This window comes from Lathyrus oleraceus, chromosome 6 (assembly GCF_024323335.1).
Source record: "Lathyrus oleraceus cultivar Zhongwan6 chromosome 6, CAAS_Psat_ZW6_1.0, whole genome shotgun sequence".
In the NCBI taxonomy this organism is placed as follows: domain Eukaryota; kingdom Viridiplantae; phylum Streptophyta; class Magnoliopsida; order Fabales; family Fabaceae; genus Lathyrus; species Lathyrus oleraceus.
Window position 1 is genome coordinate 341,105,736 of NC_066584.1, and position 18,772 is coordinate 341,124,507.

The 18,772-nt window shown below is 34.3% G+C and overlaps 1 protein-coding gene and 1 long non-coding RNA gene across 2 annotated transcripts; one reads left to right on the forward strand and one right to left on the reverse strand.

The window, feature by feature from the left end:
- Positions 1-4,174: 4,174 nt before the first annotated feature.
- LOC127092764 (mannan endo-1,4-beta-mannosidase 4) lies at positions 4,175-5,911 on the reverse strand. Its single transcript, XM_051031654.1, has 5 exons — positions 5,537-5,911; positions 5,270-5,464; positions 5,057-5,173; positions 4,754-4,950; positions 4,175-4,658 (listed from the first exon to the last, which is right to left on the reverse strand). Exons 1-5 carry the CDS (start codon positions 5,864-5,866, stop codon positions 4,310-4,312), a joined length of 1,188 nt encoding a protein of 395 aa, XP_050887611.1. The 5' UTR covers positions 5,867-5,911; the 3' UTR covers positions 4,175-4,309.
- A 5,889-nt stretch (positions 5,912-11,800) lies between these two features.
- Positions 11,801-12,863, forward strand: LOC127092271 (uncharacterized). The gene is made up of 2 exons (XR_007792143.1): positions 11,801-12,264; positions 12,467-12,863. It is a non-coding gene; the product is annotated as an uncharacterized LOC127092271 (long non-coding RNA).
- The last annotated feature ends 5,909 nt before the right edge of the window (positions 12,864-18,772 follow it).

Consider the following 18,772-nt stretch of genomic DNA (forward strand, 5'->3'; position numbering starts at 1 on the left):
TAAGAAAAACATATAAACTAAGACTCCGCTCGGAGCTCCTCTTCATCCTCTTCTTCTTCTTCTCCCCCCAGCTCCTCCTCCACTTCAAACGGGCAGATGATCTCACCATCCCGGACGCAGCAGTTATAGGCCGACCCTTCCGTCACCAACTCAGGGTTCAGAAGCCCGAGCTGCTCGACAGCATTGTCGAAACCCTCTTTGAAGCAGGCCACAAGATCTTGGTTGAGAGTCCGGATATGCCCTAGCAGCTCACCGCGCGAGCCAAAGGCGCGTTCCTCCTCGGTCTCATCTGCCAGAGGACGGACCTTTCCCTCGAGAGACTCAACCTGAGCCCGTAGGTAGGCGTTGTCCTCGGTCAGCTTCTGATGGTCGACCACCTGCTCTTCCAGGCTCGCCTTAGCAGCCTTCAACTGGTCCCTCTCCCTTTCCACCTCCTCCAGCTTCTGGCGCAGCCCTTCCTGCAGCTGATGCTCTTCTTTGTAGTCCGACAGATCTTGAGATAGTCTTTCCTTCTCTGTCCGAACCTGCAAAAGGGCTTCCTCCAGCGAGGCGGTGGAGACCGCAGTGTCGGTCAGAACCATGGCCGTCTCCATCACCCGGATGACGGCAGCAATATCCCTGGCCAGATCTTTCACCCGGAGCGCCGACCTGATTCGCCAGCTTCAGCACCCGATCACGAGCATTGGGCATGGCACCTGCAAATAAATTACACACAAACGTTAGCGACCGAAGTCATAAACAGAAATAAAAAGCTAAACAAAGTCTGCCTACTCAATAACGCCAGAGCTTCCTCCTCGGTATCACACTCGAGCAGAGCCTTCGTATTGATATAACGCGTCTCGGTGATTAGCTCCCCGGCCTCATCCAGGTAGGGCACGCCCTGTCGATTCGCCCAGAACGCCAAGCTGAAGCTCTGCACGTAATCGACCAGCTTCTTGTACGCGAGCCTATCCTCCTCGCCGAGCATCGCGTACTTGACCCGGTAAGGCGCTGTGGAGAGATCGAAATGATCACGCTGCCACCTCAGCGGTATCTTCGACATCAGCGTCTCCTCCCCGTTGGGTTCCCGTTGATAGTAGTAGAGAGAGTGAAGGGCAGCCCGGGTAATCGGCATCACCACGTACCACCGGCTTTTGAAATGGCGAACAGAATCCTCGTACGTCTTGAACAGACGCACGGGCTGCTTGAAAGAAACCCAACTGTGGCGGCCACGGGAACCGGACCTCTGGAGATGGAACACGTGGAAGAAGAGAGCCCGGGTGCAACCAATGCCGAGGAACTGGCAAACTAACTCGAATGCCCGCATAAATGCGAGGGCATTAGGATGTAGTTGGGACGGCGCCAGCCGGAGCCACTTGAAGACCGACATCTGGAAGGAGCTGAAGGGCAGTCTCATCCCCGCCTCACGAAAAGCAAATTCATACATGGTGAACTGCTTCCCCGGGAAATGATGACAAATGCGGTCTTCTTCCTTGGGGGCGCAGCAATACCAGTTCGGTGGATCCTCCCGGTTTATGGCCTCGACCATAGCGTGAGCAGTGATGGCTTCGTCACAGAAGTCTGATTCCTCCTCCAAGGGCTCGTCCGCAACCCAGGAGAAGTCAACCTGCCCGGAAGAGGAGGCGTGTTCGGTACCATCTCGGACACTCCCATCCCCGACAGGAAGACGAGCGATTGTCGCGTCGTCGGTGGAGGACCCAGAATCTTCCTTCCTCGGTCGTAAGCGCCCGGTAACACCTGAAACGCAGACAGAAAGAGTGAATTCGACGTCGTATCAAATCCACCCTTCCACCGCAGGTCAAGTGAAAGGGCGTAGCGGCGACGGACACTAACCGTGCTCAACTCGGTGGCCCGCGCATTCTATGGAGACCGGGCATAAACTTCATACAACCTATGCAAGTGTTGCCCGGCATATGAAGTTTATGCCCGGTACAGTAGGATCCCAACCCTATTTTCTACCATCTAATATACACCTACAGTCCACTACACTGTCCCTAAGTTAAACCTAACCACATTTCTACGAAAATAGCATGCGTTTGACAGAAAACAACAAGGAAAAAGAATGGGTCACAGTGGAAAACCGTACCTGACATAGTTAAGTTGAAAAGGTACGGTGGTGTCCGAGCAGAAAACGGTGGTTCAGATAGGAGGACGGGCGGAGACGGCGGTCCAGACGGTTGAGAGAGCAAACGAGAGAGAATGTGGAGAACTCCGGTGAACGCGTGAGCAAAAAGAAAAAGTGGAAATGAAGTTACTCAACCCCTTTTTATAGGGCTTGGCACGTAGACCAACACGCTAGGTCATCATTACCTAGCCTGCCTACGCCGTCTTTGCGCGCGAAACGAAGCGACCCCACTAATTCTGAGACACGTCTGTCAAAGATGAGAAGCTGAAGCGACCCGAGCACCTATCCATCTCCTCGACTCACCAAGACGCCACCTCCCCGCGTCATACCCACGTTTACTACAAGGAAGGCGCAGATCAACCGACCACCTCCATCCCCGACATTCCCGAAGAAAGGGTCGGTCATGAATAGGTCTGGCACGACCTCGCCTGTCTAACGGTCAAGCTTCCCCATCGTCGCGGGGAACCCTTAGTCGAAACATAAGTCATCCCTCTGGCTCAGAGACTCGACTTGGGGGGCTCCTGTTCCGGACTGGGCCATGACCCTAGGCACGGCACGGCCCAATACTCGCCAAGCCCACGTCCAAACGGCCATGTCCACACGACCACGAGGACGCGTCAGGTGGACGACAGTCCGCCCGACGAACGTCTCCCCGGGCCCTTAAACACGTGTCGGACAGTGAGCGGGTCCTCCTCGTACGATCTCCATCCACTCACCGTCAACCCACGTTGCGGGCACCTCAGTTGTGTCGGGCAGGGCCTTAACGGCATCCCACTCACCACGTCACCCAACTCCCCTATATTGTCGCCTTAGGGATAGGGGCAGTTGGACCAGGGGGCAGACTTTGGTCTAGGTCTTAACGCTTCTTACGCGTCCCCTGGCAGCTCCTCCTTGGGCCTAGCTAATCCAGCCCATTAGGAGCCTTGGCCCAGCGCTGGGGGCTCACTATAAATACCCCTTTCATGGCAAAGGGGCAGGTATTCTAACTCACACTCTGATAACCTCATTCTGTACCTTTTCTGACTTAAACATTGGAGCACTTTGCAGGTACACCCCCCTTTTCACTTCATTCTCCGGCCCATTCACCAAGACCTTGGAAGGCCCTCCTGATCAGGTGAGATCACCATCCATCCAATTTTTATTTTATTTTTGAAAATATCGATTTTTTTTATTTTGAAAATAATCGATCTTTTTTTTTTAAAAAAAATTGATTTTTATATTTTTGAAAAAAATCTTTTTATTTTATTTTATGGAAAAATCAATTTCTTTTGTATTTTTTTGGAAAAAAAACTTTTTTTTTTGTATTTTTTGGAAAAAAAACAAAATTTTCTATTTTCAGAAAAGATATTTAAAAAAAAATTGTTTTTTTTATTTTCGTAAATAATTGACTTTTTCAAAAATAAAATCGACTTTTGATATTTTCCAAAAAAATAAATTTTTAATTTACGGAAAAAATCGGTTTTTTGTATTTTTACAAAAAAAAATCTACTTTTGTATTTTTACAAAAAAAAATCTACTTTTGTATTTTTCAAAAAAATGATTTTTAATATTTGAAAAAATGATTTTTTTTTTATTTTAAAAATAATATTTTTTATTTTGAATTTTTTTTTCTTAATTTGTTTGAAAATAGATCTAATGGAGATTTAAAAAATCCATTGAATCATTAAAATGTATTGCATGAATTGGATCAGTTCATGCATATAAATGAATGGATTTAGTTCAATCAATTAACTTAGTTTTTATTTGATGGATGAATTGAATGAATTTTTTTGGTGGATGGATTGAATGGGTTTTTTGGTGGATGAATTTGATGAATTTTGTCTAAATGGATTCAATTGTAACCTATATCATAAAAAGATGAGATGATGACTCAATGTGCAACGAGAAAAAGAGACAAAAAATAGTCTCAAAGGTCATAGGGACACCCCTCTTAAATAAGTTAACTACGATCTCAAAAAAAACTCTCATCTTTTATAGATTCACTTAATTTCACACATAGATATATCATTGAAACATGATTTCTTAAGCAAACACAACACAAGTGGAGAAGGAATATTTATTGATTTAAATATATTTTTCGTTTATATAAAGTATTATTTTCTATCTAGAATGATATGGTATCTATGATGCACAATTTTTATGGTTAAGAAAAATGGATAGGCTGAGAATTGTCTTTCTGCAATCCTATAATTTGATATTTGACATCTTAGTAGATTGCTGTTTGATGATCTCTCCAATTGAAGGACTATTCTCCAAAATAACTTCAAAACCATCTCCATAACTATCCATCCCTTGAGTCAGAAGTTGCCAGAACATTGCACCTGCACAAGAACCACCCCTAGTAGCACTTGCATATATAATACTGTATATTTCCTTATAGTAATCATCCCTAGCCTTTATGCTATATCCAGGTGACTTTGAAGACTTTCCAAACTCTGCTACAATAATTGGCTTTTGTAAAATCTTATTTGAATCCTCAATATGACCTTCTATCCATTTCTCAATTGCTGCACTCTGGTTTGGGCTTTGTAACCTGTATTATCCATAATAACTCAAGAGGTAAAAATTTGAGCAAAATGTTAACAAAAGACGATCTTAATAAAATAAAATGGTGAATTTAGGGTTTACCAATATTCATGGTATACATGAATGGTAGAAAAATCGATTTCCGGAATTCGATTGTTGGAAATAAAATCGGTTCCGATTAGTAGTGAATATGGATTTAACTTCTGTTTTGATTCACCGTATAATCCTTCAAGCCCTATTTCCAGCAAATGATTGCTATCAATGGATTTTACATAGCTTGCCATCTCACTAACCCAATTCTACAATAATTTGATTTCAATGATAATGATTAATTTAAAGTTTGGATATATGAATTTAAAAATAATAAAACATAAACTTATGAATTAAAAATAAAAATAAAAGGACCTGAATTGATTTTCCTGTTTCATTTATACGAGGTTCATTGATAAGCTCCCAAGAGAAAATAGTTGGATCATCCTTGTATAAAAGTCCATTTATGGTGTTCTTTCTTGTTAGCACAGTCTGCAATAATCCATTCAGACAATGTTAAATATTTTTGGATAAATTTATAAACATATGAAATTATTTTTAACAATCAAATAAATTATAAAAGTGTACCTTAATATGATTTTTGTAGTATTGCTTAACAACAGGGTGGGTAAAAAAGTCATCTTCATTTATGACCTTTTCACCCTTCTCTCTTGCCCACTGGACATATTTGCTTCTGCCTCCAAGTGCTTTCCAGTTATTCACAAACCCTAGTATAAGTTTCACTCCAAATTTTCTTGCCTCTGATATAACAAAATCCAATCCCTACATACACATCCAAATATTCAATGAAAAATGTGGTGGTCATTACTATTTTGTCTACACATTAAAAATTACCTTGAAAACATTTTCGTTATAAGAACCAGGAGAGGTTTGAAGGGGTCTAAAATCTCCTTCGTTGAAAGCAAATGATCTTCCTAAATTTAAACCATGTTTTGAAGCTTGTTCAAAAGCTGAAGTGACATTGGATTTTGTAGATGGGTCAGATGCCATAATCATTAACCAATAGGCGTTGAATCCGTTCACATAATATGGCTTCCCATTTAAAACAAAATGGGTGCCTTTTCTTTGAACAAAACTCTCATCAACATGAGCTCTATGGCAATTCCCATGTTGAACGATAAAAGACACTAAGAAAGATGTGAATACAAAAATTTGATATCCCATGCCTCAACTCTGAATCACAAAATCACAATCACAAAAAATGTATGTAACTTATTCTCAAAATCTCAGTTACATATATTAGAAGAAAACTGTATAAATTTTCATATAAATTTTGACCATACAAATTAAGTAACTGATTAAAATATTTGACCATACACAATAAGTAAATTTGCTTATAAATTTTGATAATATACAATAAGTAAATTTGTAAATAATTAAACAAAGTAACCGATTAAAATATTTTATTTTATGAAAAAAAATTGACTTTTAAATTTATTAAATAATTGGTATATCTTAACCCGTATCCCGCTAAATCAGACTAAATATTTTAAAATACTTGTATTACATGGCAAAATGATATATTTTTATTGGATGACAATGTAAAACTTTTTTACACTCAGAGCATCATCATTAAATCCTATCTAATTTATATATAATTTAAATATATTATTTATTAAGTGAATTTAAAAATTAAAATATATTTATAAAAGAGAACGGAGGAGGAGGAGGAGGTATATATGTATAGAATGAAAAGGATAAATTAATTTACAAAAAGCATTGTGTTTGCAAAAAGTGTTAAATTATATAAACTTTCATTTTAGATATTTTTACTTCAATAGTAAGTTTATAGCCTTACTCCAAATCTTATATTTTTATTCCAACAATAAATTAATAGACTTAGTCCAAATCTTATGAGATAATTTTATTTTAATCCAACTGTCAGAGTATCTATATTTTTTCTAACTTTTTCAATCAGATATACTTCCTAAAATAAATTTCACAAAATTATTTATTTATTTATTATATTAAAAGTGGTTTTTCTATAAAAAAGAACAAATATAATGTTTAATTTAGTTATTTAATTATTAAATTAGTTTTTTTTATATAAAAAAAAGTGTTTTTTCTATAAAAAGAACCAATGTCTAACACAAATTTTAATTTAAAATTCAACTTAAATTACTTTTTTTTGGGAAGAGAATCCCTAATATGACAATTGAAACGATTTAGCAAAAATTAAAATAAAAAAAGAAGAGAAAAATGACAATAACTAAAAATAAGAATAATCACCAAAAAATTATAATTCAAAATTTGTTCAATTTAATTAAATATTATTGTCACCAAAGTTAACTTTCAAATTCTTACAATTACGATTTTAGTGGATTCAATTTAAAATTCTCAAGAATACAAGACGAAATGTTCAAATAAAATTCCGTTTATGTTTGAAAATATGGTATATAACTTAGATTGAAATTTTGTGTTAGACATTATAAATAAAAATTTAAGGAAAAAACATTTTTTAAACCGTATACACTTAATTTGAAAGACTTTTTATTTCAAAAGTGTTTTTTCTATCGCAACATAATTTTATTTTGAACATTCTGTCTTGTATTTTTTGAGAATTTTAAACGAAGTCTCCTAAAACCAAAATTTCGTTCAATCAATACTTTGAAATTTATATTCAATCACAATAATATTTAATTAAATTGAATAAAATTTTGATTTATAATTTTTTAGGACAATTCTTATTTTTAATTACTGTCATTTTTCTCTTGTTTTTTATTTCGATTTTGAAAAAAATAATTTTAATCCTTATTATGAATTTTACTTTTGTATTAATAATTGGGATTAATACCACTTTTGTCCCTGTCATATATATAAATGGAATTTTTTAATTATTTTAATTTATTATAAAGAGTTTAATGATGTTAGTGTAAAATAGTATTACACATCCATCCAATTAAAATATTTTAAAGTGTCAAATCATATATGTAATTTAAAATTTATAAGAGATTAATTATTATACACTGTCAATGTAAAAAATTTTACACTGTCGATTCATCACCATCATCCGTTTGTATTATTTTATAGGTTTTTAAAATAAAAGTCAAACTTCTTTTAATATCCGACGTCTATAATTAACTGACGGAGTAAAATTCTTTTACACTGTCAGTGTATTTCAATTAAACTCAAATTATAAACTGACTTGACGAGATCTATGTTTGTCATAAGTTCATAGTATAAAAATAATTTATATATTATCAATGAAGCATCTATTTTCTCTATTATAAATTTCATGTGTTAAATCATTGTATTTTTAATTATTTTTAACATAAACAATTGTTAAAGCTCAAAATAACTAAAATATGCTAAAATATTTTTAACATAAACAATTTTTAATTATTTTTAATTATTTTTAATTATTTTTAACATTAGACAAGATTTGAACCCGTATTTTTCTTAATTATAAAAGTCATGTGTTAAATCATTTTATTTTTAATTATTTTAAAAATAAACACTTATTAAAGCTTAAAAAACCTAAAAGATACCAAAATAAAAATACTGTCACATAATAAGAGTTTTTTAATTTACATTTTAGAGTTTTTTAAATTTATTATCTCTTTTATTTTTTACATTTTGAAATACCTTATGTTGCTAATTTACATTTTTAAAATTTTAATATATTTATTAATAAATTAAATTACAAATAATAATTAGTTTGATTGTTGCGATGTGTCGTGTCTAAGTACCACCAACAAGCCACCACTAATGCATCTACGGCCACGTCCTTATATCCGATTCCAGAGTCACTAGCGACACTGGCGAGGGGATGTATGGAGGAGACAAGTGACATAGTTTTTGAGATCACCACACTTGTCCATGTGACACTTTATCATTTTTTTTTGTCATTTTGTTGAGTTAATGAACATAACTATTTATAAATACTTTTAATGTGAGTGTCACTTTCTATGTGAGATTATTTTTCAAGTATTTATTGACATTACTCACTTCCATTTTTCTTGTCATTTTTAGGACATGTCGCTACGCGAAAAATATAGAGTCACCATCAGTTTTTTTTTATTCAAAAGGAAAGGGAAAATATCGAGAAAACCCCAAAAGAATGGTCGTCGCAACCACAAAAAGGTTCGGAAGTCAGTTATACAAGGGGAAGATATTAGTACCCCTCACATCCATGGTACTCCATGGGAACCATCTAGGATATCTACGCTTGAATGTGTGTCGTTATCTTAATGCTTACTTGTTGAAGGTTTACGGAGTGGAGATGAATTTTTAATTAGTGTGCTCGCCAATGATTTGGGTCCCCGTGCCTACGTATGCTCACTTGTCGAAATGAGAAATCAGAGTTCCGTAGTTCGTGGTACAAATGCTTGATTATTTTGTTGATTTTATACCTTGAAAAAGGGTTTTCGGAGTGATGCCCTAAGGCTCAAACAAAAAGTTTGATGAGTTGATGTTATTTTTAGATTTTGCAAAGAATGTTCTTGACTTCGGATTGCACTAAAGACTATGGATAAATGTGAGTACCTTGAACTACCAAGCCAAATGTCTTGTGTTCAAAATACTCAGAACGAGTGTATGAAAGCTCTATTCTCATCCATTTTTTACCATTTAAGACTCGTGGCATACAATCCTAATCGCATTTTATTATATTTTTTGAATTTGATTTGAGAAAATACCGCTTGACACTGGATAAGAGTTTTTTTATTGATTATGAAACGGTGGCGATCCTATGTTCTACGGCTTAACTAACAAGCAATAACAAGACAAAGGAAAACGAGTAAAGAGTACATCAAAGTGGGGAGAGGAGTACATGAAAAATACAAGAGATTTATGCGAGAAATAAAGAGTCTCGTTGTAAGGTAGTTCAAAAGATAGTCTTGCGTGTGCATTGTGTCATAAGCTAAAAAGCGCCTAATGATATTACAAAACATGACTCCCTTTCTTCTTTGAGGATGGTGCCATGAGTGGTCACTTGTAATGAAAGATTACAAGGTCCAATATGCTCCAAATTGTGCTTAGGTCAATCATTTGTCCGAGGTCCATATGTCCATATGTCCATAACTCCATGATTAGGTCTTAAGGGAGATGAATCAAGTCATTTTTATGTCTTTTCCATTTTTATCATAACTTATTCATTTTATGTTGAATATCAAGATGAAGGTGAAGAATGACAATGATGAATAAGTAATATGATACAAAGTAAAGTAAATGACAAGAATTTAAATGTTAGAAGTTAGATACGAAAAATGTAAATGTTACGAATTAGAATGCGGAAATGTAAACGTTAGGAGTTAAATGTTAGATGTTAAAAATTAGGATTAATCGAAGTCAAAGAAATATAAGAGAATTAAAATCAATATCAATCATTACTATTCTAATTATCAAATAACTAGAAATTAATCTAAATCATATAAAAAATGTATCAAAACAAATATAAAAAAAAAATTCAAAATCAAATTCTAGAATTAAATCTAAAATTAATATTCAAACAATATCTTAAACTATTCAAAATCAATTCCAACATTTAATCTAAAATTAATAACCAAAATAGAATTAACATTTCAAATAATATTCTAAAAAATTTAATCTAATTAATATTCTAGAATTATTCTAGACTAATCCTAAAATCATCTAAACTACATTGAATTAACCTAAACTAATCCTAATTAACTAACCACCACAAAAAAATAAGGTAATGGACCCAAAAAAGAAAACAGGGAAGAGTGTGCATGGATCATAAACCAAACCAAATTGAACCATATATGATTCGGTTTGGATCCTAAAACTGTTTTCATAAAACCAATTTAATTTTTTAAAACCGGTTTATAAGTGAATCAGTTCAGTTTTAAACCGGTTTTAAAAAAACAGTTTTAAACTAATTTCTTTAAAACCAATTTTTTATTTTCTTAAAAAATCAATTTCAAAACCAATTTTATATAATTTTTTTTTAAAACTATATTTTTAAAAAGTCAATTTTATATCAAAAATAATTTTATTTTCTTTTAACTAACATTTTTATTTTTACTAGTTATAAAACTATTTTATATAAAAAATATTTATTTTAAAAAATTACTTTAAATTTGACTTTTATAATTCCCACAAATGATATCTCGATTAAAAACAATCCCAAAGTATGATGTGTTACATAAAAACGGTCATAAAATAAAATAATTATGAATCATATCTCTATAAATTATAATTGTTCATAAAATAAATAATTCATCAAAAAATTTGTTCAAACTTCTAAAATCTCTCATAATTATTCATAAAATAAATAACTTGTCAAAAAAATTATTCAAGCTTCCAAAATCTCTGATATAGGTGGAAGTGTTGAAACGGTATTCTCGGATTTTGCATACGTTGACAACTTTAAGAAATCCTATAAAAAGTAAAAACTAAATGAACTTATATAAAACTTTAATTTCTTCATTTCGGAAAACAACAGTTTTTTCATGGAACTTGTTAAAAGTATAATTTGAAAACCACTATTCTCAACTGATATTGTTAATATATTTAACTTGTAGACTAACAACATACAACAATTTGAAACAAATTTCAAAGTCCAGGATGAAGCTTTATATTATAATAACCTATGAATTATATTGAAGATAATAAGCTTCTAGAAACTCTTATAACTTATGGACTGCAATATTTCTAGATCTTATACTCAAAAATATTGCGGTGATATGAATTTGGGACATAATTGTTTTGAAGATAATAAGCTTCTAGATTTTTTCAGAATATAATATTTGGGACATAAATAGATTTTTTCATAATTGTGGTGATATGTATTTGGGATATAATATTTTCTATTTGGGACATAATTGTTTTCAGAATATAATATTTCTAAAAAAAAATCTGATTTTTTAAATAAAATTTTAAAAAATTAATAAAATATAAAAGTAATAAAATTTGGATACCAAAACATTATTATTATTATTATTATTATTATTATTATTATTATTATTATTATTATTATTATTATTATTATTATTATTATTATTATTATGGTTATCCAATTATATTTGAATAACAAAATGGATACCCACAAGAATTGAATTTTTAAAATAAAACAATTTGGATATAAATTTGATCATGAATAACCGGTTTTTTTCGATCCTAGCCCTAGATATGAAAATGAGGTGTAAGTCGAAATAGAGGGAGGGTCTACTCGGATAAGGAGGGAGTACGGTCCAGAAAACCTCAATTGGGCCTTAGGACCAATGTCCAATACATATGAAAGAAACGGAGGCTCGTTCACTCTCCATCTACCTCATGCAACTCACCAGCCAGAAGAGGAAAAACTAGGTTCCGACGGCGAACCTAGCCGCGCCGGCCTAAGCCACCGACATTGGCGCTTCCACACGGCGAAGCATTCACGCCGTCCTCCACTTCCTAACCTAACCGAAACGAGAAGACAAATTCCACCTAACGAATCAAAGTGCTCATTGATTCGGTTCTTCGACGGAACGAACCGAATGTCGAATAAAAAAAAGGAATGAGTTCCGACTATGACTTGTATTACAACACATGAGTTGACAACGCGAAAATAAGGGAGAGCCTACCGGCGATGGATCGGCGACGTCGAATTCGGAACTCAGGTAAGTCCAAGCTCTATCTGATTCTTTGATCTCCTTATCTTATTCTATTGTGAATTGCTTCTGTTGTTCGATTTTTCTTCTTGTTGCTTTTCGTGATGAATTGGTGTGGTGCGGTGTTGTGAGTTGAAGGAATTGTTGTGCGAATTCGCTTTGCTGTAATTTGTGTTTGTGATGTGATATTGAATTGTGCTTCGATTTGCAGGATTCATATGGTGAGGTATTCTGTGAGTTTGATTTGAAGAATTTGAAACAGCAAGGTGGCAAAGATGAACGCCTAAGAACTCTTATGCAGGTGGTGGTGGTGGCCGTGATTCTGGAAAAATTGGAGAAGAGGAGGTTCCACTGTTTGTTCTTGTATTTATATAGAATTCTGAATATTGAATTTGAACTTTGATTTGCAAGTTGCGTTCCGCTTTGTTCATTCTGCGTTTTGATGCCTTGCGTTTGGATTTGTGTTGGGCTGCGTTTTGCTGTAGTTTCGAGTTCTGTTGTATTGCGTTTCAATTTGTTCGCGTTTCGTCGTTTCCGTCATTTGCTGTGTGAATGCGTTTTGTCGTTTCTGCCATTTCGTATGCATACCTTCATTGCGTTTTGTCTTATTTGGATGAGGATGTGGATATTGGGTACTTGATATGTGTTTGGATATAATGGCTAATTCAATATGGATTAGAATTGGATATTGGAATGGATTTGTATGTGGATATTTGGATTAATGGGCCTATCTGTTTGGGCTTAACACGGGCTTAAGAATATTAAACATTGCCAATGTTAATTTTTTATGCTGAGTTTTTAATATGAAAAATAAATAAATGGGCGAATTCTTAATTAAACAAGAACGGCCCATTAGTAAAAAAAGGAAAATTCCAAAAATTAAATTGAATTCTAAAATTAATTCGAAATTAAAAGATTAATGATTTCTAAAATTAAATGATTTTAAAAATCAATTTGCTAAAAAAAATAATGAAATGATTTTTAAAATCAATTTGCTAAAAGAGTGATGAAATGATTTTTAAAATCAGTCTAAATATCAAAGGTCAACTTGAACCTCCAAAAGTCAATTTGGACAAAATCAAATTGAACCTCTGAGATTAATTTGAAATTTAAATCAAATTTGAAATTAAAGTTAGTTTGGAAAAAAAGATCAAAACACAATGATGAATGTAATAACAACATGCAATGGACCGATGAATCCAAATGATGACAAGATTGTAAATCAAATTGAATCATGGTTAAAGAAAATGAATGGATGAATGTGTCAATGAATATGCACTAGAAACATGTAACCCAGGATCAATGGCTGGTCTAGAATGAACTACAAGGTTTTGATCCCTCATTTTTATGTTGGCACGTAGGCACAAGTCCGAAGGTCTTGTCAAACACAAAAATATAATTAATGAATTCTTTTCTCATCCCCACACTATTTATTGCAAACATCTTTTATACCAAAAACACATACACACATAAAAAAGGGCTCCCTATGAGTACCTAGGATACTTTGGGTGCTAAGACCTTCCCTCTATGTAACCAACCCCCTTATCTGTAATCTCTGGAATTTTATTAGTTTTGATTTGAAAACTTCTTATCTTTGGGTTTTGTACGTACTTTTCCCCTTTCCTTTGGAAACAATAAAAGCGCGGTGGCGACTCTGGTTTTATCGACGTTAAGTTTATCCATAGCTTAATGGTCATGAATTTACCGCTACACGTCTTAAGGAATTCAATCTCTTTCTTACCACACACATCCTCAAGAAAGTACTTCTCCAGAAATACAGCTCTAAACACAGCCCAGGTGATCTTTGTACCCATAATTTCCATTCTCTGGCGTGCATTACCCCACCAGTCGTCAACTTCCTCTTCCAACATATGAGTATCAAATTGTACCTTTTGAATCTAAGTACAAGCCATCACCCGGAATATATTCTCAATCCCTTTGAGCCACGTTTGTGCACCATTAGGATCATGTCTGCCCTTGAAGATCGGTGGGTTGTTTATCTTCCCAATGCACATAACTCATCATTCTCTCCAACATTCTGGTGGTTCTGTTGATTCAGAGTCATTTCCTGAGCCAACGACTCCAAATCCTCAACAATTGCATCATCATTTCTTCCTACATCCATATCTCTGCACCTAGGCAACAAAATTAGAAGAAACAAAACATTGATCAAGTTCAAACACCAATCGACCAACAGGGAATAAACATCATATAAAACCTGACCGGAAAGACCGACCTGCTCTGATACCACTAATATAACACCCTAAACCCCGCACATAATTTATGGCAAAATTTAAATATAGAATATAAACACATATGGTGTCACACATTCATAAAACACATGACCTGCTCCCTAACACGGGTTTCAACAGTAAATTTTAATACACACATTTGCAATAAGGATATTTACACGACATCTAACTTTTCTGAATCATACCTGGGATGTTTACACGACATTCATCTTATCTGATCAGTATCATATATTCACATAATAAGACATTAATAACTTGTCATCACATGCTCACTTCCATTTTAAAGTATCATCTCAACGAAATTATCATCAACAATTATGGAAGATAAAGTAAGTAATGACATTTAGTCTCAAACTTCAATTATAATAACAAAATAAGAGAGTTATAATCAATCAAATAAACATATTAAGAATTCTCAAAAAAAAAAATTAGTCTTATGACTTCAACATAATCGGACATAAGGAATAAAATAAGTATTTAACCCAACCCGATGTTACATGATCAGAGCAAGGTACCACTAGCAAAAGCGATAAAATAAAGAAGTAACTCCAAGAGCTATCTTGTACCTACTTCAGCAATGCTACTTCTGAGTATCTTCATGATGTCCATATAAATGCAACATTCAAACAGAAGGGATAAGAATACACTTTAATCATTAGCGGTGAAATACAATCGGAAGTAGATTAACTAACAATATCACACACTAATTGCAACAGCATCAACATATCAAGTATTTTCATCCACATGTCATAACACCAACAATAATCACCAAACACAACTCAAATGCAAATGTACTCAACAACTGACTCAATATACATGTACCAAATTATGAACACTTAGGTCCATTTCACTCCATGATCCCCACCATAGGATTGAATCCCTCTTCGAACCGAAGCACACCAAATCGCTACCATCACCATAGGTAATGCTTCACTAATTCCCCTTAATAAGAATAAGCTACTCCCACCCAATCCGTCACCATAGGAACGAGGATTAAGAAAAGAACTAAAGTTCAGACAACATGATGCATGATAAACAACAATGCATGCAACAAAACACACACACATTGGCCCCTCTGTTGACCGTGCATGCCACCAACATTATCACCATAGTAATATCATGTATATATTCGAACATGCATCATTATTAACAACATTATCATAACAACATTGATCACCATACACAATATTAATTAATATCACTACAACCAACAACAACATCAACTTCAATAACTCAACATATGCATATTCATAAACATACAATCATGTAACAACATCATATAATTCTCACTACTTAATTGTCATTTTCAACACCACATTAACCTTACAACAACATCACCAACATCCTGACAACATTATCATAACAATATCAACACAACAACATCATTATCACACAATGCAACGATTCATTGACCGAACATATAAACCAATAACTTCATAAACATAGTAAGCACAACAATAATTTTTAAACATTTCAGCTATCACTGTTATATTATAGCTCTGAGTGTTAGCTTTCTAACTCTTCAAAAAGGACATCATTTGACTTAAAGATAAAACGTTATGAGGTAAAACGCTAACCCATGTCATAGTTCCCAAAACATAATTATTTTTCAAAAAATGTTATAGTGATAATCGATTGTCATAGATGACAACCGATTGAAATCATGGCCATGCCCAAAAAAATGTGTTTTAGAAGCATGACAACCGATTTCCTTCCTATACAACAGATTGGCACCGTGTATTTGCCCATAAATCCCAGTTTTCCCATGTAACGTGATTTTTTTTCCAATATTAGACCAGTAGAAATTTTTCCTACATACAAACTCCTCTCCGTACAATTTTATCAAGAAGAATATGACCATTATCTCAATTAATACAACTTTTCAACAATTTCTTCATGAATCACTCATCAAACTCATTCCCTAAAACATATAATTCACACCAACTTCATCATGATTCAATTGATTTATGCACACCACAACAACATATCAATACACATGAACATAATCCATATAATTGCATATCAAAAACAGTATTATTATCATGATTCGAAAGAAAACTGAAATCCTACTCTACCCTTTAACCATACCCATATTATTGAACCAAATTCTCACCCTTACATTGGATTTCCATCAAAGATGAAACAATTGTCAAACCTTTTCTCCTAAGTCCATCTTCTCCTTCCTCTTGCCCTAACCCTTCTTTTCTTTCTTCCAAATTTTCATTTACTGTGCAAAACTAACCCTTTCACCACTTCTCTCATTTTTCTAATAATTATATTCCCCCTAATTATGTTTTCTCTGTATTACCCCCAACGTATCCTCACAAATTATCAACTTACCCTTAATTCCTATACACACTCTATTTTCTTTATTATTTTAATATTCCAATATATATTCACCTAATTAAATAAATACTCTTATTATTTAATCACTAAAAGAACTCTAAATAATTTCACTAATTTCTACACCACTTAAATATTTTAATTGACCCAATCCATCAATAAATGAAAACATACAACACACACATAATTCACAAATAATTAAATAAAAATGAATAATTGAAAATGGGGTGTTACAACCTTGGTCACAACATTAATGGTGTCCAAGATAGAAAGAGTCCCAACTTTTTCAGCGGCCACCTAATGGTATCTATTAGCATTGGCTGACTCAATTAATCGAAGACCCTTACAGGTCAGTACATCATCTCTATGATGATCACCAAGGTTAACCCGAGACACAACATCATGCCTCCCATGGTACTCTAGAAGACGGTTGACTTCGGAATCATTAGAGTCATAACAAGTTGCTACCCGGTATATTTTGACAAAGGTCTGACGTGTCTCTTCCTTTGACGGGCAACCTCTATTTCTACCTCAGTCTGAACGAGGGGAGGCATAGGTTTCTCAATAAGGTTTTCACCCATCGCCGGACTTCGCTGAAAAACAGAGTCTAAAGAACCCCTAGAAAGAACTTCGTCTGAAAGAGATTCTCTAGAAAACCTTTCCATTTCTGAATCATCACTCGAGAGGATGACTTTTGATTTAAAATTCCCACTGACAGAAGGGAAGAAATGCGATTTAGACTTCGTTCCTATTTTCGAAGATAAAGAAACACTACCCTCCGAATCACTTTAGATGATAATAGGGTTACCACTCATCGTAATAAAGTTATGATAAATACTTGAGTAAAAGCTGACGTGAATAAAACATACCTTAAAATATGAGGGAGAAAGCGTTGAATCAAGGAAGAGGGTCGAAAAGTTGAAGCTTTAATGTTTTGAAATTATGAATGTGCAACAATGGTTACTATAGAAGAAATTGCTCTCGGATAAGAGGGAAGGACTCATACTGACATGAAAAACTCAATATGCGAGATAGCTAAGAGTTTCTCCATGATCTCTTTCCATATTTATATCAACAAAGGCAATTAGACGGATCAAATTGAAAGCAGAAAACAAGGATAAATCAACTGTCAGATTTCATTTGGGGAAGACAACCGTACTCAAGTGTACTTGGGTACACATAAAGGTCAGTGACCCATTACTCTGAACTGGACAAAGACCCAATAACACGATTCATATTATCTAACCTGCCCCGTCAGGCCCAAGGTATAAATACCTTAAAGGGTTTTCAGATAGACAACAAACACTGATTAACGACATCACATCAAAACCGATACCTCTGGTTCAAGAAACATTGTGATCGCGACCTTCGATCCACAATGTTACACTGTTGTAGTGCTTCAGAAGCTTCACTCTGTCGTAATTTCCACAATTCTCCCCATTTTTGGTTCAATAACAGAACAAGTAAAAATAGAGGCAGTGGGGAGGGTGTTGCACATAAAAAATACGAAAAACCATAAAAAAAGAAAAATAACTTTTATCCATTTCACTCATTAATGTGTTTTTCCTCTTAAAGGAAGAGTCTTCATGAAAATAACATCTTTATGCCATCTTCACCTTTTATCTCCATCATCTATATAACACCAACATAACCTTCACCAATCTCCACAATATAGCATCAATATTGTCATCCTCATTACAATGATAGTAACAACACAATAGAAAAAAACCACAACAACAAATCTGAAACAAAAAAAAGAAGAAAAAGAAGAAGGAAAACAGTGTAAAGAGGAAATATAAACCTTATTCATCGTCTTTTTCGTCTGGCATATCTTCATTTTCCAACCACCTTCATCTTTACAATCGCGTCACTAAAACCACATATACTGCGAGCTTCAGAATCGTGCCACCAAAACCATTCCA

Coding starts and splice junctions, on each gene's coding strand:
- LOC127092764 (XM_051031654.1), bottom strand. CDS start 5,866: ATGGGATATCAAATTTTTGTATTCACATCTTTCTTAGTGTCTTTTATC. Junction 5,174..5,269: donor ACTACAAAAATCATATTAAG/GTACACTTTTAT, acceptor GGATTATTGCAG/ACTGTGCTAACAAGAAAGAA. Junction 4,659..4,753: donor CATGTATACCATGAATATTG/GTAAACCCTAAA, acceptor TGGATAATACAG/GTTACAAAGCCCAAACCAGA.